The sequence below is a fragment of the Gorilla gorilla genome, chromosome 13, assembly GCF_029281585.2.
Source record: "Gorilla gorilla gorilla isolate KB3781 chromosome 13, NHGRI_mGorGor1-v2.1_pri, whole genome shotgun sequence".
Taxonomy (NCBI): Eukaryota; Metazoa; Chordata; class Mammalia; order Primates; family Hominidae; genus Gorilla; species Gorilla gorilla.
The window spans coordinates 72485848-72510152 of record NC_073237.2 but is presented as its reverse complement, the minus strand read 5'-3'; the positions used below and the strand labels follow the sequence as shown (position 1 = coordinate 72510152).

At 42.6% G+C, this 24305-nt stretch overlaps 1 protein-coding gene and 1 pseudogene across 1 annotated transcript in view; one reads left to right on the top strand and one right to left on the bottom strand.

The window, feature by feature from the left end:
• Positions 1 to 24305, bottom strand: part of PCSK5 (proprotein convertase subtilisin/kexin type 5) — a 460751-nt gene that overhangs the window by 55050 nt on the left and 381396 nt on the right. Inside the window, exons 25-27 of the mRNA XM_031014779.3 lie at positions 7188 to 7230; positions 4036 to 4172; positions 2596 to 2796 (exon numbers count right to left, since the gene is read on the bottom strand). Of these exons, the coding sequence (XP_030870639.2) occupies positions 2596 to 2796; positions 4036 to 4172; positions 7188 to 7230 (381 nt within the window). The remainder of the gene's footprint in view (positions 1 to 2595; positions 2797 to 4035; positions 4173 to 7187; positions 7231 to 24305) is intronic.
• Positions 11365 to 12950, top strand: LOC115935843 (pre-mRNA-splicing factor RBM22-like; annotated as a pseudogene).

The window sequence follows — 24305 nt, the reverse complement described above, 5'->3', positions numbered from 1 at the left end:
CTCCTGACCTCAAGAGATCCACCCGCCTCGGCCTCCCAAAGTGCTGGGATTATACGCATGAGCTACCACGTCTGGCCTTGAATATTGGTTTTATTCCTGCCATTTAGGGACACTAAATAATTGTCACAATATACTAGTGACCAGGAGAGAGGGTCTGGGGATGATCTATACATTTGTGCAGTGACTTTTTGGTGGCTGAAAAAACAGAGAGTCGAGAACAATCTTTGATTACTTAGTCTTAGCTGGAGGATTTGTCAGGCATTGTCTGATAGGTGGAGGAATCTGCATCCTTAGACTAGGTAGGAGGTATTCCCACTTTGTTGGCAGTTGGCAAAGAATGGTGGCTCTCTCACTGTAGTCATTCTTATTCTGATTAGCCACCTTATTAAAAGAGGAGTTCAGGGAACTCTAGCTGGACTTTTATTTCAAGGGTGTTTTCCCAGCCTGTGCTGATAGATGCTCATGGGGTTGGTTGTAGTCTTCAGACGCAAACAGGATCTTATTGTTTCCACTGGGGAGCAGCATGGGTGAAGGAATGGATTGAAGTGTGTGTCATCTTACCTTTCCTACCTGAATCTGAATCTGTGTTTGAAAAACAAAATAAAACAAAACCCAAAATGAAACAGAAAAACGTTCTGGTACCACCTAGGCAGCTACATCCTCTCAAAAACACTCTGTAATTTGCCTGGGTTTCCTCTGAATTGACCCAGGATGACTGCAATCTGCTTTCCATCATCTGAAAGGTGTGGCTAATTAGTGCTTGTTCTCTGGAACCCTCTCCTCTCCTATTACACTCTCGATCCTGTTTTTTTAAAGAAAAAGAAGTCAGGAGAAGGTTGTAGGCATTGGCTCAAATACTCCCAGGACTTTATGGAATGCATTTCCCATTTACTATCCATTTCAGTGCTTACACTATGCTGGGGGAAGCTGAGCTACAGCTTTACCTTGCTTAGTGAATAAATGGCTATTTCTCTGTGTTAATGGTCTGCATGTCTTATTTCACAGGTCATGGGAATGGGAAAGTACAGCTCTGTCGTTGACTTGATTGCTTTTGTTGAGCCATGAGAAACACTCTCATCTCTGTCCCCAATCCCCTATTAGTGAAAAATCCCCAAATGCACTAATTCCTCCCTCTCCTCAAAAACATTACATTGTGATAGTAGAAAATGTGGAGGGGTGGGTGTGGTGCTTCGACAAAAGGGAACCACTGAAGCCTGGTTTCTGCTTGCAAAATGCGTAGTCCAGTTGAAGGGACGTGGAATCATTTGGGGAATCAAGCCTGCTCTAACTCTTGGCTCCCTGGACCATGTCATCATCTGGACGCCAGATAAAATACAGATGTTCAGCTAGAAACACAGCACCAGACCATTTTCCTTTTGGCTTGCACTGCCTCTTAAATGCCTGAATGCCAAACACTCATTTTCAGCATTTTGCTTCAGCTATAACTCACAGAAGATAGCCCAATCTGGATTGAATAATCTTCTCGGCCCTGTCTCTGAAATAGGGCCCGTGTTCTCCGTGGCCTTTGGCTGCTGGGCTTTCCACGGTCTCTGAGCTGCTCTTCCTTGAAGTCACATGTGTAAAACTGCCGCAGTAGACAGCAGCCATGGACATGCCTCCTCTCCAGCCCAGCAAAAACCACAGAGCTGTCACTCCCTCGGGCCCTTAGCACACTCCTCCTGTACAGCCCTCTCTTCGGCTGCCGTTGCCTTTGCACCGAAGTGACCCTTATAACAAATTCTTGCCTCGAAATCAAATGAAGAGCAGCTCCTGTTTTTGTGACTGTCTCTGCATAGAACATGAGTCAGATTTTTCCAACAGGAAGAGGATTTTGTTTTTTAACCACCTCGGTCACGGAGGGGTCGCTGAAAGTTTGTAATTACCTTGCAAGGAAGCCTATAACTGAGGCTCAAGTGTGAGGAGGCGTGTTCTAAAGACTCAGGGAGGAATGAGCACCTGCAGGGCTTTGCTGTTGGATTCCAAGCTCCCACACCTGTCCCCTCTCCTCCCTCCTCAGAAGCTTCACGCTTTCCCTGTCTGCAACTGGGAAGAGCAACTTTTAAAGGCAAGCTTGAATGACGGTGAGCTCTAATAACGCAGCCATAGAGACCATCTGTTTTTAGCATAAAATCTAATACATTCGAGCAGTCCTTGCTTGTCTAATTGGAAAAGCCTACCCTACAGGTAAAATTTTCCTTTTCTGTAAAAAGGACATGTAATAAGGACATAGGACATGCCTGTGATAGAAGTGACTCCGAAATTTCTGAGAAAATGATACCAAGGCCATTTCCCTCCGTGACTGTCTTCACTTGCTTCCGGGCCTGCTTCACCCAGGTAGAAACTCAAGCAGATAGACTAATCATAAATTGCCCTTTGGGCTCTCTCTGCTGGCTGAATGCCAACCTCAGCTTCCTACCCACTCCTACTACAAGCATCAGAGAGACTCAGGAACGATCCCAACTTGATTCTCACTCCAAACTCTTGTTTTTCTGCACAGCCTTTCTCTCCTGGATAACTAAAAAAACCAGAGTTATAGAAGGAGGGAAGCAGAGTAGGTCGCTAGACCCCTGTGACCTCTTTTTGGGAGGCACATACCATTCCAGAATTTGCCCTCCTCCTGGGTCTTGGTGGCATGCACGCACATCCCACGCAGCAGCTGCAGTCCTTCCCGGCAGCTGCTGCACTCGTCATGACCAGGGCCTGTGCAGGTTTCGCACGCTCGGTGGCAGGACTCACATTCTCCCATTTCTTGGTCACCATAGAATCCAGGACCACATTTCCTCACACAACTGCCACCTATGTGAGAACACAGAGAGAAAGCATGAAGGCTTTAGTGATCTTTGCAAGGCCAAGTTCTAAAGAGGCTGGAGGAAATTTTAGGGACATTTTTCTTTGCATTTGTTTTTATTATTATTTTTGAGATGGAGTCTCTCTCTGTTGCCCAGGCTAGAGTGCAGTGGCATGATCTCGGCTCACTGCATCCTCCACCTCCCGGGTTCAAGCAATTCTCCTGCCTCAGCCTCTTGAGTGACCGGGACTACAGGTATGTGTCACCACGCACGGCTTATATATTTTTAGTAGAGATGGGGTTTCACCATGTTGGTCAGGCCACTGTGTCCAGCCTTTGCATTTGTTTTCAAAGAAACCAAGATGGCTTTAGCTTATGTCAACCAAGAAATGTGTTTTAATAAATCCAGGTCGGGCGAGGTGGCTCATGCTTGTAATCCCAGCACTTTGGGAGGCTGAGGTGGGTGGATCACCTGAGGTCAGGTGTTCGAGGCCAGCCTGGCCAACAGAGGTTGCAGTGAGCTGAGATTGCTCCACTGCACTCCAACCTGGGTGACAAGAGTGAGACTCCATCTAAAAAAATCCAACACTTTACCTAAGTCCTTTTTCAACTGGGAATTTACATTGGCCATTAGAGGGTTAAGAGCATCGAATACAGAATCCTTGAGGCCTTGAAAAACTACAAATAAAATAAATCTCTGTGTAGAGAAACACTGAAGATCATTATGGGCTGTCCTTCTCAGTCTTTCTCCCCCAAACACTCAAGTGCATTGGGCTATTATCCTCTTCAGCTGTATTTCTTTCCTAACTATCCATTTCCATCAGTCAGTGAGTTGACCAAAGCCTAAGGCAAGGGATCTTGTTAGATTCTTACAGTGCATGGGGATATATAAGATGGATTAAGTCTCAAGACAAGGGTCAGAGCGCTCAATATGCCAGGTGACTTCAATGCCAAAACATTCATCTTCAGGTCCCCACTCTCTGTCTCCATCCAATTCAGCCTTGTTTCCATCAGCTTGGAGATATTTGAGATTAATTAGTGGAACAGGAACCATGCTTCAGTAATAAAAGCAGAAGGAGGTGGTTTGGCTAATGTTTATTTCTAAACCAAATTAAAATTTCTCCTTGGGCCAGAGGTGCCCACACGCACAGACTCTGAAACCAATCACATGTGCGCTCCTGTGGCCCTGACTGTGTGGAGCTCCAGTGCCTGGTTCTTAGCTTGGATGGTGCCATTTTCTAACTTACCTAAGAGAAAGAAGCCCTCTTCACACCAGTAACACCCATTCTGGTCACAGCTGCCACAGTTACTATCACACGCCTTGCATTCCACTTCCTCACTGTAGGTCTTCTCAGGACAGGTTTTATAACAATGGTGATCAAACCTAGAGGAAGAAGACATCATTTCTTTCATGACTTATGTTGATGTATTTCTCTTCACCATAATTTAATCTCCTTATGTATGTCTATGCAGAGTTTTTTGTTTTGTTTTGTTTTGTTTGAGATGGAGTTTTGCTCTTGTCGCCCAGGCTGGAGTGCAGTGGTCGATCTCGGCTCACTGCAAATTCTGTCTCCCGGGCTCAAGTGATTCTCTTGCCTCAGCCTCCCGAGTAGCTGGGATTACAGGTGCACACCACCATGCCTGGCTAATTTTTGTATTTTTTTCCAGAGAGGGGGTTTCGCCATGTTGCCCAGGCTGGTCTCAAACTCCTGGCCTCAGGGGATCTGCCCACCTCTGCCTCCCAAAGTGTTGGAATTACAGGCATGAGCCACCACGCCCAGCCTGTGCAGCATTTTCAACAGGAGTGGATAATTGAATTTCAGGCTTGGTCTGTTATGCCCCCCTCAACCCAAGTCACTAACCACCTCCTTCTGGACCTCCAAGGACTCTTTATCAGGGCAACTGGGAGAAGGTTGGGGAGAAAGAAGGGGTACTGATACTTATTTATAGAGTACTGATTATGTATCAAGTATTAGCTCATCTAAATCTCCACAAATCTCATATGGTAGATATCATGTATCTTTAATTTCTAGATAAGGGAACTGGAGCTCAGGGTTAAGTGCTCAAAAATCACACAGCTAGCTAACGGTGGGACTGGGATTTTAACCAAAGTCTGTGTGAAAAGGTTGCTTGTGTGATTTATCACATAGCAACTGGCACTGAGGCCTGAAATAGCTTGGTGTCGAGTCCAAGCAGCTTACTAAAATGTCTGTAACCAGATTATTAACAATAGTAGCGAAGTAGCTTAGCTTTTATTTATAAATATTTTTATGTACGTTATCTGTTATTCTCATTATACAGTAAAATGTTGTAATTCAGACTCCACTGAATTGCAGGCTTACCTGAAGGGGGAGTGGAGTGAAATTGACCCCTGCCTTTGATGAATTTCAGAGCATCAGCATGATATCAGGGGAAACCTTTGCATATCTTCCTTAACAACTGTTTTTTTGTTTTTTGTTTTTTTTTTTGAGACTAAATCTCCCTGTCACTGAGGCTGGAGTGCAATGGCATGATCTTGGCTCACTGCCACCTCCACCTCCTGGGTTCAAGTGATTCTCTTGCCTCAGCTTCCTGAGTAGCTGGAATTACAGATGCGTGCCACCACACTCGGCTAATTTTTGTATTTTTAGCAGAGACGGGGTTTCCCCAGGTTGGCTAGGCTGGTCCCAAACTCCCGACCTCAGGTGATCCACCCACCTTGGCCTCTCAAAGTGTTGGGATTACAGGCGTGAGCCGACACGCCCAGCAACAACGTCTATTGTAAGGCATTTCACTCGCTGTATTCAAAGCTGCTGAATGTTTTCAAAGATTATATATGTTTGTTTCTTGAAATAAATGTCTCATGTTGTACCCTTAGTGATATTGGAGCATGTTCTTCCAGGGTATTTGTTTTTCAGAGGGTTTTATGAAACATGCTCATTAGCGAGTAGTGGTGAGCTGAAGAGGCGGCCAGGTTTGGCTCCAACGTTTAACAGAGGATGTTTGACAAAGTTTAACAGAGCCTGGCCAACATGGCGAAACCCTGCCTCTGCTAAAAATACAAAAACTAGCCGGGCGTGGTGGTGTGCACCTATAATCCCAGCTACTAGGGAGGCTGAGGCACAAGAATCACTTGAACTTGTGAGGCAGAGGTTGCAGTGAGCTGACATCGTGCCACTGCACTCCAGCCTGGGCCACAGAGTGAGACTGTCTTAAAAACAAACAAACAAACAAACAAACAAACAAAACCCAAAAAAACAAAGTGGGTCAGGAGTGCAGTGATGTGAGACATAGTCAATGTAGAGAATGGTAGGCTATTCTGGAAAAGTTAGATTAAAACCGTAAGGCTAAGAACTGATAAGGTTAACTAATCATTTTTAGTATGTTTCAGCTTGTTGGGCTTCCCTTTCCCATCCTCCACGCTCCTTTTACTTTTTCTTACCTATTACCACATTTCAAGTGTATTTGTTTTTGGACAGGTGGGTCGCCTCCTCTTGTCACCACATTGCTTTGTCCAATTCCATGGATGGAGGGAAAAGGCAATGTGGTGACAAGAGGAGGTGACCCGCCAAAGCCCAAATGTCGCAAATGTAGACCTGTCAGTAGCTGTGGTGCAACTGGAGTAAAACCTTGCCCCTCTCTGAGCTTCAGTTTTCTCTTCAGGAGATTAACATCCTCCTTGTGTCTCTGACAATCTCAATAAAATGATCGAGAGATGAAATAGTCGTGAGAGTTTGTATATCACAAAACTCCTGAGTTCTTAGGAGGACAGGGATGGATTATGCAGCCCGTGCATTACCCACGGCCTTCCTTTCATTTGCAGCTCCTTTCTCTTTAATTTTCCTTCTAGGACAGTCAACAGTGTGTGCTGGAAGGGAGGCTAGACTAGGAAGAGGAGGCGATATTGAAACATGCAATTTTTGATTTTGTGGATTGTTTTTAGAGTACATTGGGAGTGATGGTTACCTCTGTTTCATTTAACCTAGTGGTCTGTGTCTCTTGTTACCTAGGGGATGATTAAGAGCTGATATAGCACCTGGCTTCACCCTGGAGCCTTCGCTCTGGTTAAGGATGCAGTATCCATGCAGACGTTTGCAAACAGCTTACTTAGGACTAGGTATATTATTAAGGTCTGCCCAAGAACAGCAAGATCTGAATCTTGGTAACCCATGGCAGGATTCCTAGACACCAGTGTTAGGCTGGATGACTTCCAGGATCAAGAAAGAGATGGCCTCCTTTTGAGGCAAGGAAACAGCTGGGCTCTTATTGCTAAATCCAAGAATTGCTCATTAATAGCCTGACAGGACAGAGTTGCTTCGGGCTGCAGGGCCACTTTGCTTTAATCGCTGGATTGAGGATTATGTCAGTAATGCTTAAACTGCAGAAAAGTTAGTGCCATGAAAAGGAAGACCAGACTTACCTGTAATACCCCATAGCGCAAGATGTGCATCTTCCTGGATCATCTGGAAAAAATATAATAAAAAATAATAATCATGAGGAATTTGTCATTTGGAAAAATAGGGTCTGAAAGTTGTAGCTTGAGATAAACAATCCTGTGGGATAGTTTCATGAAATGTACTGTCCAGAAATAATATTTGAACAGATTGTACTGTTTTTAATTAGTAACAAGATGTACACTAGGATTTATCTTTATCAAAGGTAGTAAGAATTCTCATAAACACTTGGCCCTGACTTTCAAGGAGGAGTAGGTTCAAGCTACTGGGTCTTCGAATTAAAGATCAACGACCATCCACATTAAGAACCCCCTGGCCTCTACTGAGATAGAGGGATCAAGCAAGTCCACACACAAATATTTGGAAGGGGCTACAAGCTTCTGACCCTGAATAGAGGGTTTTCCGTCAGTTACCCCAGAATCTTGCCAATGGAAGTGAGCATCATTTGGGGCACTCCTTCGAAATCTGCACAATTATTTTTCCCAGGTATCCACTTCATGTCACGCCCTTTGCAACTTTCTTAAAAAAAACTGTCCTGTTCTCATTAAGAGTAATGATTCAATGCATCCCTGCTGGCTCACAGAAGGGTTCTTTCCTGCAGCTTTCAGGGGACTTAAAGAGAGAGAAAAGATTTTGAGAGTCATCATCTCAGCCTATTTCTCTCCCTCCTAACACTTCCCAGAAGATGCAACTCTCAGATCTAGCTATTAAGAGAATTCGGTGACTTCCTCTGGCCTACAGTTCTTGCACATAACAGAACTACCTCTGGCAGGTTCTTTCTGTGATCTAACCTACCTTCCAGTCTTGCTCTTTTTATTTTAATAGGAGATGAAAGACAACTGCTCCTCCTTAAAACGTTCCTCTCGGTATGTGAAAATTTTATGTCACCTTTAATTAACAAAATAAAACTATGTCATTTGAACTTTGTGCATAGCTTTCCTTTCTAATCTATTCTGCCCTCTTCTGGTTTTTTCAGACTGCCCTTAGGAGGTAGACACAACCTCACCCAAATCTTTAGTCACACATTCATCTTGGGTCCTAGGGAGGCTACCAAATGATATTCCTGTGTACTACACATAATACAACTAATGCATTGCACCAAATGTTAAGTGGGAAAATTTCTAGCAAAGGCTCTGCTAATTAAAGCAGGGATCTGCAGAACCTTCTGGAAATAGCTTGATGATGGTGCAGTAGAAACAGTGCTGGCCTGGAAGTTGAGCTTCCTGTTTGAAGTTTCAACTCAGGCTTAATTATCTTGTGAACTTGCACAAATGTCACTCTACTTTCTGGGTCCTGGTTTCTGGGGGTGTAAAATGAGCTGGTTGGACAAGATGGTTGTTAAGACTTCTGGAAAGTCACAGATTCTGAAGTTGAGCCTAGCAGGAGTTGGCAACTATGGCCCACTCCAGGACCTTGACCTTGCCATCTATTTGTATGTATTGTGTAAGAATGCTTTCATGCTATATAACCAGAGTTGAGTAATTGCAACAGACCAAAGATATTTACTCCCTGCCACTTCACAGAATTTGCTGTCCCCTGACTATAGCACTATTAGCTCATGACTTGGTCATGCTCATCTTTGCTAGGGGACACAGGTGTCTGTAATTGTCTTAACAGCTGGTTTCAGAGTTCCTCTTAGGAAAAGAACTGTCTATATTTAGGAAACTACCTTGTTAAGCTCCTTGGGGTAGAGGTTTAATTGAAAGAGTTGAACAAGAGCCAAGACAGCCAAAGAGATAGAAGGGCCCTTCTGCAGGAAGCTGTTATCTGCTCATGGGAGGGAAATGGTTTTTAATGTCTGGGTCAACATGGTTTGTAATACGGTGACTAAGACAGGACAGTGAAATGAACCAAAAACCAGGCTAATTAGGTGGAACCAGGAACTGAAGCTAGAGGTGACCATGGGAAAGAAAAGCTCCCTGGCATTCTTAGAAATCTTGGGGAAGGCCAATTCATAGGCTGGGGACCTGAACCCATTGTAAGGGCCAGCAGAGGCCCCAATGAACACCAGTGGTTCCCCTGGACTAGTTCATTTTCCATTACATGTCTATTTTTGCATCCATATTCTTTTCAGTTTCTAAATAACCTCCAACCACTCAGCTTGCATTTGGGCAGCTTACTTTACTCTGCCTCCCTGATGAACATATTTGACTCTAACAGTTTTGCTAATTTGGCAAGGGCTGGGGAAATTCTAATCCTGTTCTTTAATGTTCTGGTCATCCCTCCCATCTAGGAACTTAATGAACTTGCTCTCTGCTCCTTTAAGCAGGTCACTGATGAAAATGTTAAACAGAACCAAGCCTCAGAATTGTGCATACCAATGCCATCTTGAGTTCAGGGACTTTTCCAGCCCAGTTGCACAGTGAATTTGGTACCTTTACAACAGTTTGCATAAATGAATAATGCATAGAACAGGAACTGTGCCTTATAACGGCTTATGAATGCTCATTAGTTTTTCTCATTATTAGCAGTTGTTCTGAAGAATAAGAATTATTTAAAAAATTTTTTCCACCCCAGAAGATCCACAAGTCAGACATAAGCTAAATGGATTTAGCTTGACCACTGAGAGGCTGCTGTTATGAGATTAAGGAAGAAGGTAACAGTCCCAAATCTAGAAGTTGACTCTAAGTCAGCTTGGCATTTAGATGGTGAGGAGGGGTGGCTTAAGGAGAAAGATGAATTTTCCTGGCTTCTAGTGTGTGTGTGTGTGTGTGTGTGTGTGTGTGTGTGTGCGCGTGCGTGTGTGTGTGTGTGTGGTGAGGGGAATGGGAAGGGAGTCTAAACAAGCTACAATTGTTAGCTGTCTTGGAAGGTGTTATCCAAAGAAAGATGTTTAAATAGCTCGGGTGATTTGATTTTGTCAAACTTTTGAGCTGAGAGAGCATATTTTGGGGAGAGATGGGGAAAGTTCAGTCAGAATTCAGAGAGAGCCTCACACATTTGGAAAAAAGCCTTCAGAAACAGTGGCTGGCTTCCAGCTGCTCATATCTTGCCTAAGGAGAACATGCGAGCAGATGCCTCGTCAGGACTGGGATGCCGTCTTTCTGTCTTGAGAAAACTCATTTTTATTGTCTCATTTGTATGGGGTAGGGTGGGCAGGACTACAAAGTCCACTCTATCTTGAGAGCTCTTCATGATCCCCTGTGTCACCTTCCCACTGTGTCTTTGGGGATCATCCGTACTGTCACTCATCACGAACTCACTGTCCCATGGAGACACTGCCTTCTGCTTCAACATCGCCTTCAGCAGCCAATTTACATTCTATGCCATTTTATTTTGTTCTCAGTAATAACGATCACCTTCACCATTGAATTTGGATGGATGAGGGCCACAGTGGGAGCTGTGCACATCATACCTATACGATGTATTGGAAAGGAGATATTTTAAACTTGAACGTCTAGAGAAGAAGAATTTATTTTTATGGTTTACATAAACTCGGTGTCCCATAATTCAGGATACATACAAGTGGAGGGTGAGCATAACCATGGCAACCCCATGCAGACTGTGAAAGGGTCCTGGCCTCTTACTGCTCTGTGAGAAATAAAATGTCGGCACAAGTCAGCAAGCTGGCATTTCATGAAGACAAAATGTCACAATTACAGGGTGAGACTGGCCGCCCTGGCCATGCTGGCTGTTTGAAGAGACCAGGTCTCCCTATGGTATCCAGGCTGGTATCAAACTCCTGATCCCAAGTGATCCTTCTGCCTTGGCTTCCCAAAGTGCTGAGATTACAGGGAAGTTACTTTGTCACTAGAAAAAGATACTTGTGAAGAAACTGGACTTCCAGCTTCCAGGTTATGTATCTCAGTATTCTAGCAGAAAAGCATGAATTTAAGATGGGGTCTCCCTGTGTTGCCCTGGTGGTTTTGAACTCCTGACCTCAAGCAATCCTCCTGCCTCAGGCTACCAAAGCCCTGGTATTACAGGCCAGTCCTTGGAGAGACCAGGAAATCCAGAGTTTTCTCCAAGAATGGGGATTCCTGAGAAGTGAGTTTCACCTTGAATCAAGAAAGGAGAATCACATACTGTCAAAGCAATTGTCCAGAGCATCAAGAACAGGGGAACAAAGAAGAGCTGGGCTTGACAGGATCATGGTGTCTCTCTCCCACCTAAAACCTACCACTACCTCAAGACCCCCTCGAGATGGTGACCTGTCTTGGTTTCAACACCTTAAACAGGAAACACTGGGAAGATGCATACTTCTCCATTCTGTATCAGACATGTCTTAGAGGAAACCCATATATCTGAATGACCAAAGAAAAGTATGGGAAAAATGAGAAATCTGTGCCAGGCCATTCACAATGTTTTGCTGGTGCCCTGGGGCCCACATGCATTTCAAGAAAAATAAAGTGTGTCGAACCTGCAGACGCCTGAAGTATGTCTGTCAGACCTGCCTCTTAGACCTGGAGCGTGGCCTGCCCACCTAGGTTTGTGATGCTGCATTGTCTTTAAAAGAGGACATGCTGGCCGGGTGCGGTGGCTCATGCCTGTAATCCCAGCACTTTGGGAGGCTGAGGTGGGCAGATCACAAGGTCAGGAGATCGAAACCAGCCTGGCTAACATGATGAAACCCTGTCTCTACTAAAAATATAAAACATTAGCCGGGTGTGGTGGTGGGTGCCTGTAGTCCCAGCTACTCAGGAGGCTGAGGCAGGAGAATGGCATGTACCCGGGAGGTAGAGCTTGCAGTGAGCTGAGACTGTGTCACTGCACTCCAGCCTGGGTGACAGAGCAAGACTCCATCTCAAAAAAACAACAACAAAAAGATGACATGCCAAAGTCAGATGTCAGAGAAGAGAAGAGTACTACACACAGAATGTGGAAAGAGGGATTTCTAACTCGAATGGAAGACAGCCAGTTGGCCTGCTGGGGAAAGCCACATCCACCAGTGACATGCTAGACAAACTGGCCTGGACCATACCCTATCACCTAAAGAATAATCCCCACATTTGCTCCTTCTGGGTGAAGGGAGAGGGTAAGAGAGGAGAGGAGTTTCGACAGAGACATGAGAAGCCTACAGGTCCACATGATTCCCTTGCTGATCAGATATTAAAAACTGATATTATATAGTCAATGACCCTGTAGCAGATAAGCTTCTATAGTAGGCTTCAGCCACACCTCATCTGGAACTCCCAGAGGATAAGACTATCCCCACACTAGACACCGGTGATCCGGGTGATACCATTACTGAGACAGATCTTAAGAAATAATCTCTACCTATTTAGAGAGATCTGGACAATCCCTGTTGTGCAGAGACAACGGTGTGCTTTCATCCAGGTTTCCACAGGGCAGGCTGCACAAGTGGCTGCAGAGAAGTCCTTTAATAAGTTAATCACCAATGGCTGCAGACTAAGTGTAAAATGGGGAGGATCCAGGCAGCCAGAGGAAAGGAAAATGACAGAACCCCAGACCCGGGGATGAAGCTAGAGCTGATTCCAGTACTGCCGGGAGCTCTTCCTCCTTCTGCAGCAGCAGATGCATCTGCCAATGACTTCAACCTACCTCCAAGTGCTCCTACAGCTGTGGTGAACATTGCCTTGCCATGTTCAACTGCTATTGCCCTGTCCCCACCCCTGCTATTGCTCTGCCCCTACCTCCAGGATTTGAGACACACACGTTCCACTCAATGGGACCACCTTCCCCTTTCAAGAGGACTCCAGGATCCATCCACTGTCTTTCTCAGGACCCTCAGAGATGGAGCTCATGCCAGAAAACACAGCAGGCCCTAGCACATTATCACACCCCTGGCTGTATGAAAGAAAGGACACTTAAATATCCCAGTCAATGAATCTTGGAATAAGTATTTTTTTTTTCTTCCTTTGTGGTTTCCATGGTATCTGAATGTGTTCAGATGTGGGCAGGTGAGAAACAATGGCCATGCTTTTCTACACATATTCAAAGGATTGATGGACCTCAAATAAGCTGCCATTAAAACATCTGGCTACTAATATCACATGACAAGTAAAATCTAATGCCTGTCTTCTTCATTTCTGTGAATGACAAGAAGCTGGGCGAATTGCAATATACAACAGAATTACCAACCCAATCATATGTTCACTTTGTCTCTGTTTATGGGGGGAAGAATTGACCTGCAGGAAAAAAACCTTTTGAACACATTTATGTCCACTGGGTATATTGTATTTTATAATCTCCAAAATGTTACTAGTACTAATTTTTGTAGTGGTGTAAGTGTGATTTAACTGTTTTAAATTTACATTATCAGAAAGACAGATAGAACCCAGTAATCATCACAGCCCAGATCTTTTCTTTCCTCTTTTTTTCTCATTTATTACCAAAGAAATTTAATAGTTCACTATCTAAAAAAGACCAAAATGAAATGTCTTTGTATTCCATTCAAAAAAAGAGGAACATACTAGCTAAAATGCTTCTAACTTTATTTTTTTTTTTTCTAATTTTATTATTCTCTTCGCATGTTTATTTTTCTTTTGGGGGAGACAGAAGAAACTCAATGTCTTAAGGATAGCCTTTTATCATAGAATGTCTATATCTGCCACAATTGGCCATGAAGTAGACACTATGTTTAGGCAGAATCAACCCTCCGCAAAACTGGTGGTGGGGGGGGGGTAATTTTAGGGTGCTCCTATCTTATCTTTGGCTATCTCATTCAAGCTTCTAGGACTTTCATTCATACCCCATGCAAGCCAGACTCCCCCCTACCACTCGCTATTGAAACCTATCTGTCCTGTGTCCTGTTACTGCAAGAACCTACTAGGTTACTGGCTAGGATGACAGACAAATGGGCATGGCAAAAATGTGCTCTTGGGAGACTCCTAGGCTCTCACCTCTCTCACTCTCTTCTCAAGTGTTCTAGACTCCTTAGGTTCCTTCCACTTTGACTCTCTTAGGCTACATCTGCAAATGTTCCATAAAACATTACCCATTTGATTGTAGTTTAGCATACCCTGGATACTTGCTTCTCCCAGACAATCTCAACCTTTTGGCCCAGTCACCTTCTCTGGTCTAATCATCTGTATCTTATGCTCTACCAAACTAGGGGCTCCATTCACCTTCCCAGGATTCAGCTTGGCCAATATCTCCCACACTTACGCCAAGTATTAGACCAAAGTCATGCTCCAGCCATACTTCATAGAACTTCCAGCATCAGCCACTCTCCAATCTCAATCAACAACAGAAATCTAAAGTTCTAAGCTCCATACTGTTTTGATTAATCATTCATTGGCTTAAAAATTAGTATGTTAGAAAATATAACATTTATACACGTTATGCTCACCCTCCACTTGCATGCTAATATATGTGTGTGTATAAATTATTATTCATTATTATTTATTATGTACTAGTGCATGAATGTATTAGTGCATTTTCATACTGCTATGAAGAAATACCCGAGACTGGGTAATTTAAAAGAAAAAGAGGTTTGGCCAGGCGCAGTGGCTCAAGCCTGTAATCCCAGCACTTTGGGAGGCTGAGGCCGGTGGATCACCTGAGGTCGGGAGTTTGAGACCAACCTGACCAACATGGAGAAACTCTGTCTCTACTAAAAATACAAAATTAGCCGGGCATGCTGGCGCATGTCTGTAATCCCAGCTACTTGGGAGGTCGAGGCGGGAGAATCACTTGAACCCAGGAGGCGGAGGTTGCAGTGAGCTGAGATGACGCCATTGCACTCCAGCCTGGGCAAGAAGAGCGAAACTCTGCCTCAAAAAAAAAAAGACCAAAAAAAAAAAAAAAAAAGGGTTTAATGGACTCACAGTTCCATGTGGCTGAGGAGGCCTCACAATCATGGTGGAAGGTGAAGGAGGAGCAAAGACATGTCTTACATGGTGGCAGGCAAGAGAGTGTGTGCGGGGTATCTGTCCTTTATAAAACCATCAGATCTCATGAAACTTATTCACTATCATGAGAACAGCATGGGAAAAACCTGCCCCCATGATTCAGTTACCCCCCACCTGGTCCCTCCCTTGACATGTGGGGATTATGGGAGCTACAATTCAAGATGAGATTTGGGTGAGGACACAGCCAAACCATATCAATGAATATTTCACATACATTAAAGAGATGTGCTAGAGTAGAACATTTAAGGTTTAAGAGGTTAACATAAAAATCATGAACATAAGTTCTTTTTTTTTTCTTTTGCAGCCTAAATAAATTATTTTTCCTACCTCTTTCTGGAGACCAGTGACCCAGGCCACACCTAACCAAATGCTACATCTGAGCTAATAAATTCATATTTAACCTTGTCAAAACATGTTGAGTTTGGTTCCTTAAGATTGTAACCAGAAGAAATGGCTCTCTGACGGGGTCACTGACTCGCATGTACATAAGGAATCTCCTGCACTTGGCTTCCAGCCCTTCTTTATAGACGGACTATTTGATTCTAATTAACTTGTTTACCTAGCATTTTGGGGTCAGGAGATAAGTGGAAATATAGATGTGAATGAAAATGTTTGAATGATATGATTAGATTCCATTTTTTCAACCTCTTCACCACCTTCTGTAGCTTTAGTACATAAATTTATTCCCCAGAGCAAACTTTCTAGATCAAAATAATCAAAGGTTATGGCTTAATAAAAAAGCATCTGTTGGGAATATATTTAAAATAGTATACTACAGGCATGCCTCAGAGATATTATGGGTTCAGTTCCAGACCACCTCAATGAAGTAAGTGTTACAATAAAGCAGGTCACACAAACTCTTTTGTTTCCCAGTGCATATAAAAGTAATACACTATACTGTAGTCTATTAAGTAAGCAATAGCATTATGTCTAAAAATGTACACATCTTAATTAGGAAATACTTTATTGCTAAAAAATGCTAATGATCATCTGAGCATTCAGATCCTTTTGCTGGTGGAGGGTCTTGCCTCGATATTGATGGCTGCTTGACTGATCAGGGTGGTGGTTTCTGAAGGTTGGGGTGGCTGTGGCAATTTTTTGAAACAATGAAGTTTGCCACATTGATTGACCCTCCTTTACATGAAAGATTTATCTGTAGCATGTGATGCTGTTTGATAGCATTTTACCCACAGTAGAACTTCTTTGAAAATTCGAGTCAATCCTCTCAAATTCTGCTGCTACTTTATCAACTAAATTTATGTAATATTCTAAATCATTTGTCTTCATTTCAACAATGTTCACAGCATCTTCACCAGGAGAAGTTTCCATCTTGAAAAACCACTTTCTTTGCTCAACCATAAGAACCAATTTCTTGTCTGTTCAAATTTTATTGTGAGGTTGTAGCAACTCAGTCACATCTTCAGGTTCCACTTCTAATTCTAGTTTTCTTACCATTTCCATCACCTCTGCAGTCACTTCCTCCACTGAAGTCTTGAACCTTCCCAGTCATTCATAAGGGTTAGAATCAACTTCTTCCAAACTGTTAATGTTACTATCTTGACCTCCTCCCATGAATCACAAATGATATCAAGAATGGTGAATCCCATGGACATGAAGATGAGAACAGACACTGGGGACTACTATGGGAGATGGGCAATGGCTGAAAAACTACCTATTGGGTACTATGCTCACTACCTGGGTGATGGGATCATTCATACCCCAAACCTCGGCATCACACAGTATACCCATGTAATAAATCTGCACATGTACCCACTGAATCAAAATAAAAGTTGAAATTATAAAAACATAAGATGGGTGCAGTGGCTCATACCTGTAATCCCAACACTTTGGGAGGCTGAGATGGAAGGATCACTTGAGCCCAGGAGTTTGAGATCAGCCTGGGCAACATAGGGAGACTCTATTTCTACAAAAAATAGATATTAGCTGGGCATATTGGCAAGTGCTTGTAGTCACAGCTACTCAGGAGGCTGAGGTGGGAGGATTGCGTTAGCCTCGGAGGTCAAGGCTGCAGTGAGTCAAGATCGCAAAAACCCGTCTCGAAAAAAAAAAAAAAAAGACAGAAAGAAAAAAAGGAAGAAAGAAAGAAAGAAAAACAGGAAATAAAAAATTGGCCAGGCACAGTGGCACACACCTGTAGTCCTAGCTAGTCAGGAGGATGAGGTGGGAGGATCACTTGAGCCCAGGAGTTTGAGGCTGCAGTGAGATGTGATCACACCACTGTGCTCCAGCCTGGGCAACAGAGCGAAAAAAAAAAAAAAAAAAAAAAGCAAAGAAAAGAATAGTGCACTCCAGCCTGGGCAACAGAGTGGGAAAAAAAAAAGAAAGAAAAAAATGGTGCATCCTTTCCAGGAAGTTTCAATTTACATTGCCCAGATAGATCAGAGGAATCTCTATGGCAGCTATTGCCATACACAGTGTCTTTCTCAGTAAGACTTAGGCCAGGCACAATGGCACAAGCCTGTAATACCAGCACTTTGGGAGGCTGAGGTGATTGGATTAGTTGAGCTCAGGAGTTCAAGACCAGCCTGGGCAACGTGGCAAAACCCCGTCTCTATAAAAAAATATGAAAATTAGCCTAGTGTGGTGGCATACACCTGTAGTTCTAGAAACCCAGGAGGCTGAGGTGGAAGACTTGCTTGAGCCCAGGAGGTGGAGGTTGCAGTGAGCCAAGAGTGTGCCACTGTACTCCAGCCTGGGTGAGAGAGTGAGACCCTGTTTCAAAATAATAATAAGACTTGAAATTTGAAATTACTCTTCAATCCATGGGCTGCAGAATCAATGTCCTGTTAGCAGGTATGAAAACAACATTAATCTTGCACATCTCCATTGGAACTCTTAGGTGACCAGGTACATTGTCAATGAGCAGCAATAGTTTGAAAAGTCTTTTTGTCTGAGCAGTAGGTCTCCACCGTGGGCTTAAAATATTCAGTAACCATTCTGTAAACAGATGTGCTGAACCCGGCCTTGTTTCATTTATGGACCACAGGCAGAATAGATTTGGCATAATTCTTAAGGGCCTAAGATTTTCAGAATGATAAGTGAACACTGGCTTTAACTTAAAATCACCAGCTTCATTAGTCCCTAATAAGAGAGTCAGCCTGTCTTTTGAGACTTTGAAGCCAGGCGTTGACTTCTCCTCTCTAGCCATGAAAGTCCTAGATGGCATGTTTTCCCAATGGAAGGCTGTTCCACCTAAACTGGAAATCTGTTGTTTGCTATAGTAACCTCCATCAGTGATCTTAGCTGAACCATTTGCTGCAGCTTCTGCATCATTACTTGCTGCTTCACCTTGCACTTTTATGTTATGGAGACAGCTTCTTTCCTTAAGCCTCATGAACTAACCTCTGCTAGCTTCCAACATTTCTTCTGTAGCTTCCTTACCTCTCTCAGCTTACATAAAATTGAAGAGAGTTAGGTCCTTGCTCTGGATTAGGCTTTGGCTTAAGGAAATGTTGTGGTTTGATTTTCTATCCAGACCACAAAAACTTTCTCCATATCAGCACTAAGGCTGTTTCTCTTTTTTATCATTTATGTATTCACTGGTGTAGCACTTTTAATTTCCTTCAAGAACTTTTGCTTTGTATTCACAACTTGGCTGTTTGGTGCCAGAGACCTAGATTTCAGCCTATCTTTTTGTTTGGTTATTGTTTTTTTGAGACAGAGTCTGGCTCTGTCACTCAGGCTGGAGTGCAGTGGTGTGATCATGGCTTACTGCAGCCTGGTACTCCTGGGATCAAGCAATCCTCCCATCTCAGCCCACCATGTAGCTGGGACTACAGGCCACCACATCTGGCTAATTGTTGTATTTTTAGTAGAGACGGGTTTTCACCATGTTGCCCAGGCTGGTCTCTAATTCCTGGGCTCAAGCAATCCTCCTGCCTCGGCCTCCCAAAGTGCTGGGATTATAGGCGTGAGCCACCGTGTCCGGCTCTATCTTTGTTTTTGACTTGCCTTCCTCAGTAAGCTTAATCAATTTTAAGCTTTTGATTTAAAGTGAGAGACTTGCAACTCTTCCTTTCATTTGAGCATGTAGATGCCACTGTAAAAGTATTAACTGGCCTCATTTCCATATTATTATATCTCAGGGAAGGTCTGATGAGAGGAAGAGATATGGGGAAATGCCGTCAGTGGAAAAGGCAGAACACACACATTTGTCAACTAAGTTCCGTCTCACATGATGGGGTTCATGGTGCCCCAAAACAATTATAATTGATCACTGATCACTGTGATCACCATAACAGATAACATAATGATGAAAAGTTCAAAATATTGTGAGAATTACAAAAATGTGACACAGAGACACAAAGTGAGGATGTGCTATTGGCGGAGTGGTATAGACAGGCTTGTGGCAGGGTTGCCACAAACCTGTAATTTGTAAAAAATGCAATATGTGCAATGTACAATAAAGCGAAATGCAGTAAAATGAGATATGCCTGTTCACTTATATAAGATAGGCTAATAGACATTGAAATTTTGTTTCTCAAGAGTATTTAATGACATAGAAACATTTCATGATAGGCTATGTAAAAAATGATGATAATCCATCTCTATGTATATGGTAGGTAGATACCTACCTGTGTGGATGCATGGATGGATGGATAGATAGATAGATAGACAGATAGAGATGGCTTTATTGAAAATCAGAAGGCAAAAAGCTAAAATATTAATACTAATTTTTGCTTTACATATACATATATATGTTTCTATGCTTTTAAAATAAATGTGTGTTACAGAATTGATTAGAACAAAAATGTTATTAAGGAAAAAAAAAAAGCTCAGGTCCTGAGTTCTAGACATCATTTGGGTCATGTGTTTGAAAACAGCATCCTCCCACAGATCTCCCATGAGGGAGCTTGTCATTTGGCTAAGCTCTTTACTTTTTTGTTCCTTTCTTTCCTGCCCACTCCTATTTTCTCATCTTCCCATTTTGTCTCCTGGCATTTCCTAATTCTACACCACCAGGACAGGACTGATGTTCTTCCGTGGGGTGTGGCTAAAATGGTGGCAGATGTTTGTATAATCTCCTTGAAAAAGATTCACTTTTAAAACGAATTGTTTTCCTGATACAATTTTGCAAAGGAGGCCAATGAATAGGAGATGGGGTTATTCTTGGCTCTCCTGAGACTCGTGGCTTTCACTGGGGCCAAGCATTCTTAAACAAGTCTCTATATGAGCACCTGCAGCCTTGTTGGAGTAGCAGCAGAATGTCCACCCCTGTTGAGATGTCCTACTGCTCCCTTTGAGGAGAAAGACAGCATTATAAGCAGCCAATACTTGAATTGTTTTGAGAGATAATTAAGTAAATTGTCAATAATGCATATTCTCCCAGGGTAAATATATACTTACTTACTGAACAACGCTGTACAAATTTGCAGGAGAGTCACTGACATTTTTCAGTCCACCCGAAGATAATGAACTGGGTAAAACATTTATATTCCCAAAGAGTGCAACTAATTATAAGCCCCAAATAACACTAAAAAGTACATAATTCAAATAGGTCTTGCACTTAGAATTGCCTCAAATAATTAACACTCAAATACAAAATGGATCCTCTGACAGTTTTGCCAAAGCTGATCTTTCTGGAAGGTTCAATGATGCTGGGATACAAAGTATTTGGTTGGGGGTTTGCTAGTGATTTTCAATCATGTTGTCCTCATCGGTGCCCAGGGATAATGAATAAATGTTTGAATTGGCAGTAATGCAAATGGTGCAGCTGACAGTGGGGCACAACTCCCTGGAGGGACAGGGTGGTAGAAGAGACTGGAATAAGTAATTGAAATTATTGTCTACAAATGTTGGCTAAAGAGGGTTCAGTCTTATATTGGACTCTAGTCTTTATCGAGTTCTCTAATTCCAGTGATGGAATATCATAATAGGCAAGCTGTTTGTGGATTTCCATGCTTCTCTAGACTGACTAGCAGGTAGAAGTGATGGATGAAAATATGCAGCAATTCCTATAGGGATCACTCACTAACGCTGTACATTCATTCACGTACTCATTTATTCTGAAGCCTTCATTTTTTGGGGGGAAGACATAATAAAAAGAAAAAATTAGATTATTATTATTATTGTTTTTGAGATGGAGTCTCACTCTGTCGCCCAGGCTGGAGTGCAGTGGCATGATCTCACTGCAACCTCCAGCTCCCAGATTCAGGCGATTCTCCTGCCTTAGACTCCCTAGTAGCTGGGACTACAGGTGTGCGCCACCACACCCACTAATTTTTTTGTATTTTTTGTAGAGACAGGGTTTCACCATATTGGCCAGGTTGGTCTCGAACTCTTGACCTCAGGTGATCCACCCGCCTTGGCCTCCCACAATGCTGGGATTATAGGAGTGAGCCACTGCACCCAGCCTAGATAATTACTAGAATGAAAACAAAGCATAAATTTTTGTTCAATAAATGCATGAAGCAAACAGTAAAACACAAGCTTCATGAAGACAGGTTGTTCTGTTTTGTTTTCCTGTATCTCCAGTGCCAAGAACTGCTGGTATATAGCAGATGCTCCAGAAATATGCATTGGGTGAAGAAAACACATAAGTAAGTACGTAAATTCAGATAAAGGGTTAGAGAGCGATGAGACTGGGGTGGAGAGGAGAGGCCCTAATTTAGCTGGGCTAGTGAGGCTGTGTCTTGCAAGAATTGACATCTGAGTAGAGATTCGAATGATAACAAAGAGCTAGCATGGGAGGTTCTGAGGGCAGGTGTTCCAGACAGAGGCCAGGGAAAGCTCGTCCCCTTCAAGGAACATCAAGAAGGCCAGTGGGGCTGGAAGAGATGGAGAGAAAGGGAGAGAGTCAGGAGGTGATGCCAGGGTCATAGGCAGGGCAAGATCATATAGGATCTTATAGGCCAGGATAGGAGGTTTACATTCTAATCAAAGAGTAATGGGAGGGCATGAGAAGCTTCAGTAAAAATGACCTATGTGATCTGATTTATTTAAAATGATGACTGTGTCTACTGTGTGGTAATGGCTTATTTAACTGCAGAAACAGATACATCTATTAAATCTTGCTCAACTAGATTCTATGTAACACACTCAAGAAACTTTTATTTTATTTTATTTATTTATTTTATATATTTTTAGAAATATCCTAGAGGAGAAATGATTAGGGATAAACTAAGACTGTGGGTACAGTAACAGCAAAACTCAGATTTGAGAGAAAGTAAAGAAATAAAATTGAGAATATTAAATGATAAGATATGTGGGGTGAGGGAATGGGATTACTCCCCGGCCTTGCCCAAACACCTGGATGGATGGGAGAAGAGGAGCACCCAGCAGTGAAGTCAACTTAATTGAGTTACCAATTAAGTAATAAACACTTAATTGATCCCACACTACAGTCCATCCACTGCTTTGTATACTGTAAGGAGTATAGATGAGAAAGGCAGTCCCTACCTCAAGGAATTTGCAAATTGGCGAAGGGACAGTAATTAACAAAGCTAATTAGAGAGAAACCACAGTGTGGCGAATGATAGAATGGAGAAACCTCTAATCTGGTGTACCACAGAAATATTTTTTCAGGCTGAAAGAAGCCAAGTTATGATTCTCTCTCTTCTGTCTTCCCACATAATTAGTATTTCATCAGCCAGGCACAGTGGCTAATGCCTGGAATCCCAACACTTTGGGAGGCCGAGGCAGGTGGATCACTTGAGATCAGGAGTTTGAGACCAGCCTGGCCAACATGGTGAAACCCTGTCTCTACTAAAAATACAAAAATTAGCCAGGTGTGGTGGTGCATGCCTGTAATCCTAGCTACTTAGGAGGCTGAGGCAGGAGAATCACTTGAATCAGAGAGGCGGAGGTTGCAGTGAGCCAAGATCATGCCACTGGACTCCAGCCTGGGTGACAGAAAGAGACTTCATCTGAAAAACAAACAAACAAAAAAACCCCAAAAAACCAAAGAAGCAAACAAACAAAAAATAGGCTTTTATTTATCTTGCTTAATGGGCAAATTCAGAGCATTCTTATTATAGTTAGGGTTGTCAGATAAAATGCAGGGCTGGGATAGGGACACATGGATTGCAGTCTTAGTGAAGGATGGATGAAAAATAAACTTTTCAGGAGGAAGAGACAGGAAAAAATTATCTTGGTCTCATCCTTAGCATTGAGTAGTGCTATTTGACCCTCCAAACCTCATGTTAAAATTTTATCTCCTCCCATTCAAATAGGTATGAAAACAATATTTTTTTTAAAAGGATAAATTTTTTTTTATCTCCAATGTTAGAGGCAGGACCTGAGAGGTGTTTGGGTCATATGGGTGGATCCTTCATGCATGGGGTGGTGCTGTCCTCTTGGGAATGAGTGAGTTCTTGCTTTACTAATTCCCGTGAGAGTTCCTATGAGGGCTGCTTGTTCAAAAGAGCCTGGCGCCTCCCCTCCCCTTGCTTTCTCCCCCTTCCACCATGAGTGGAAGCAGCCTGGAGCCCTCGCTAGAAGCAGATGCTGGAGCCATGCTCTTGTACAGCCTGCAGAAGCATGAGCCAGATAAACCTCTATTCTTTCTACATTTCCTGGCCTCAGGTATTCTTTTATAGCAATACAAATGGACTAAGACAGGTAGATACAACAAAATAAAACAACAAAAAAACCCCTTTGAGAATGTGTAACCCTAAGCTAGATATTCACATAGGTTTATAGTCATAATTCATGTTACCTGTGTGTTCTAGAACATCTCAAAAGGAAAATTCAATTTCAAGTAGTTCCAGGTAAGTAATGCCTTAAGACAATTGATAGAAGGAAATGCAAATCTTCTCTTAAAAAATATAATCTTAACCCAGGCCTTAAAGTATTTTCATGGGTAAATTTTCAAGGAAAATGGTCACAGTTTAAAAACATAGACCACATAAAGAAATCAGTCACCATGAGAGAAAGTCAGCAGAAATAATACCAGAATCAAACCCACAGAGACTACAGATCTTGAAAGTAGCTGGTACAAAATATAAAATAACAAATATTTAAAATTTTTAAAGAAATAAAAAGAACATCTTAAAATATAAAATAACCAAGTGGTTTGTAAAACAACTACATATAACTTCTATAAGTGATAGACATAAAAATTAGAATCTAAAGCTCAGTGGATAGATTAAACAGTAGATTAGGCATAGCAGAAAAAGAATTAGGTAAACTCAAAGATAGATATAAAGAAAAGATAGAAGCTTCAACCCATAGAGACAATAAAAGCTAAAAAGCAGGAAAGGGTGGTTAAGAAACGTGGAGGTTAAAATGAGAAGTGCTAAAAAATGTCAA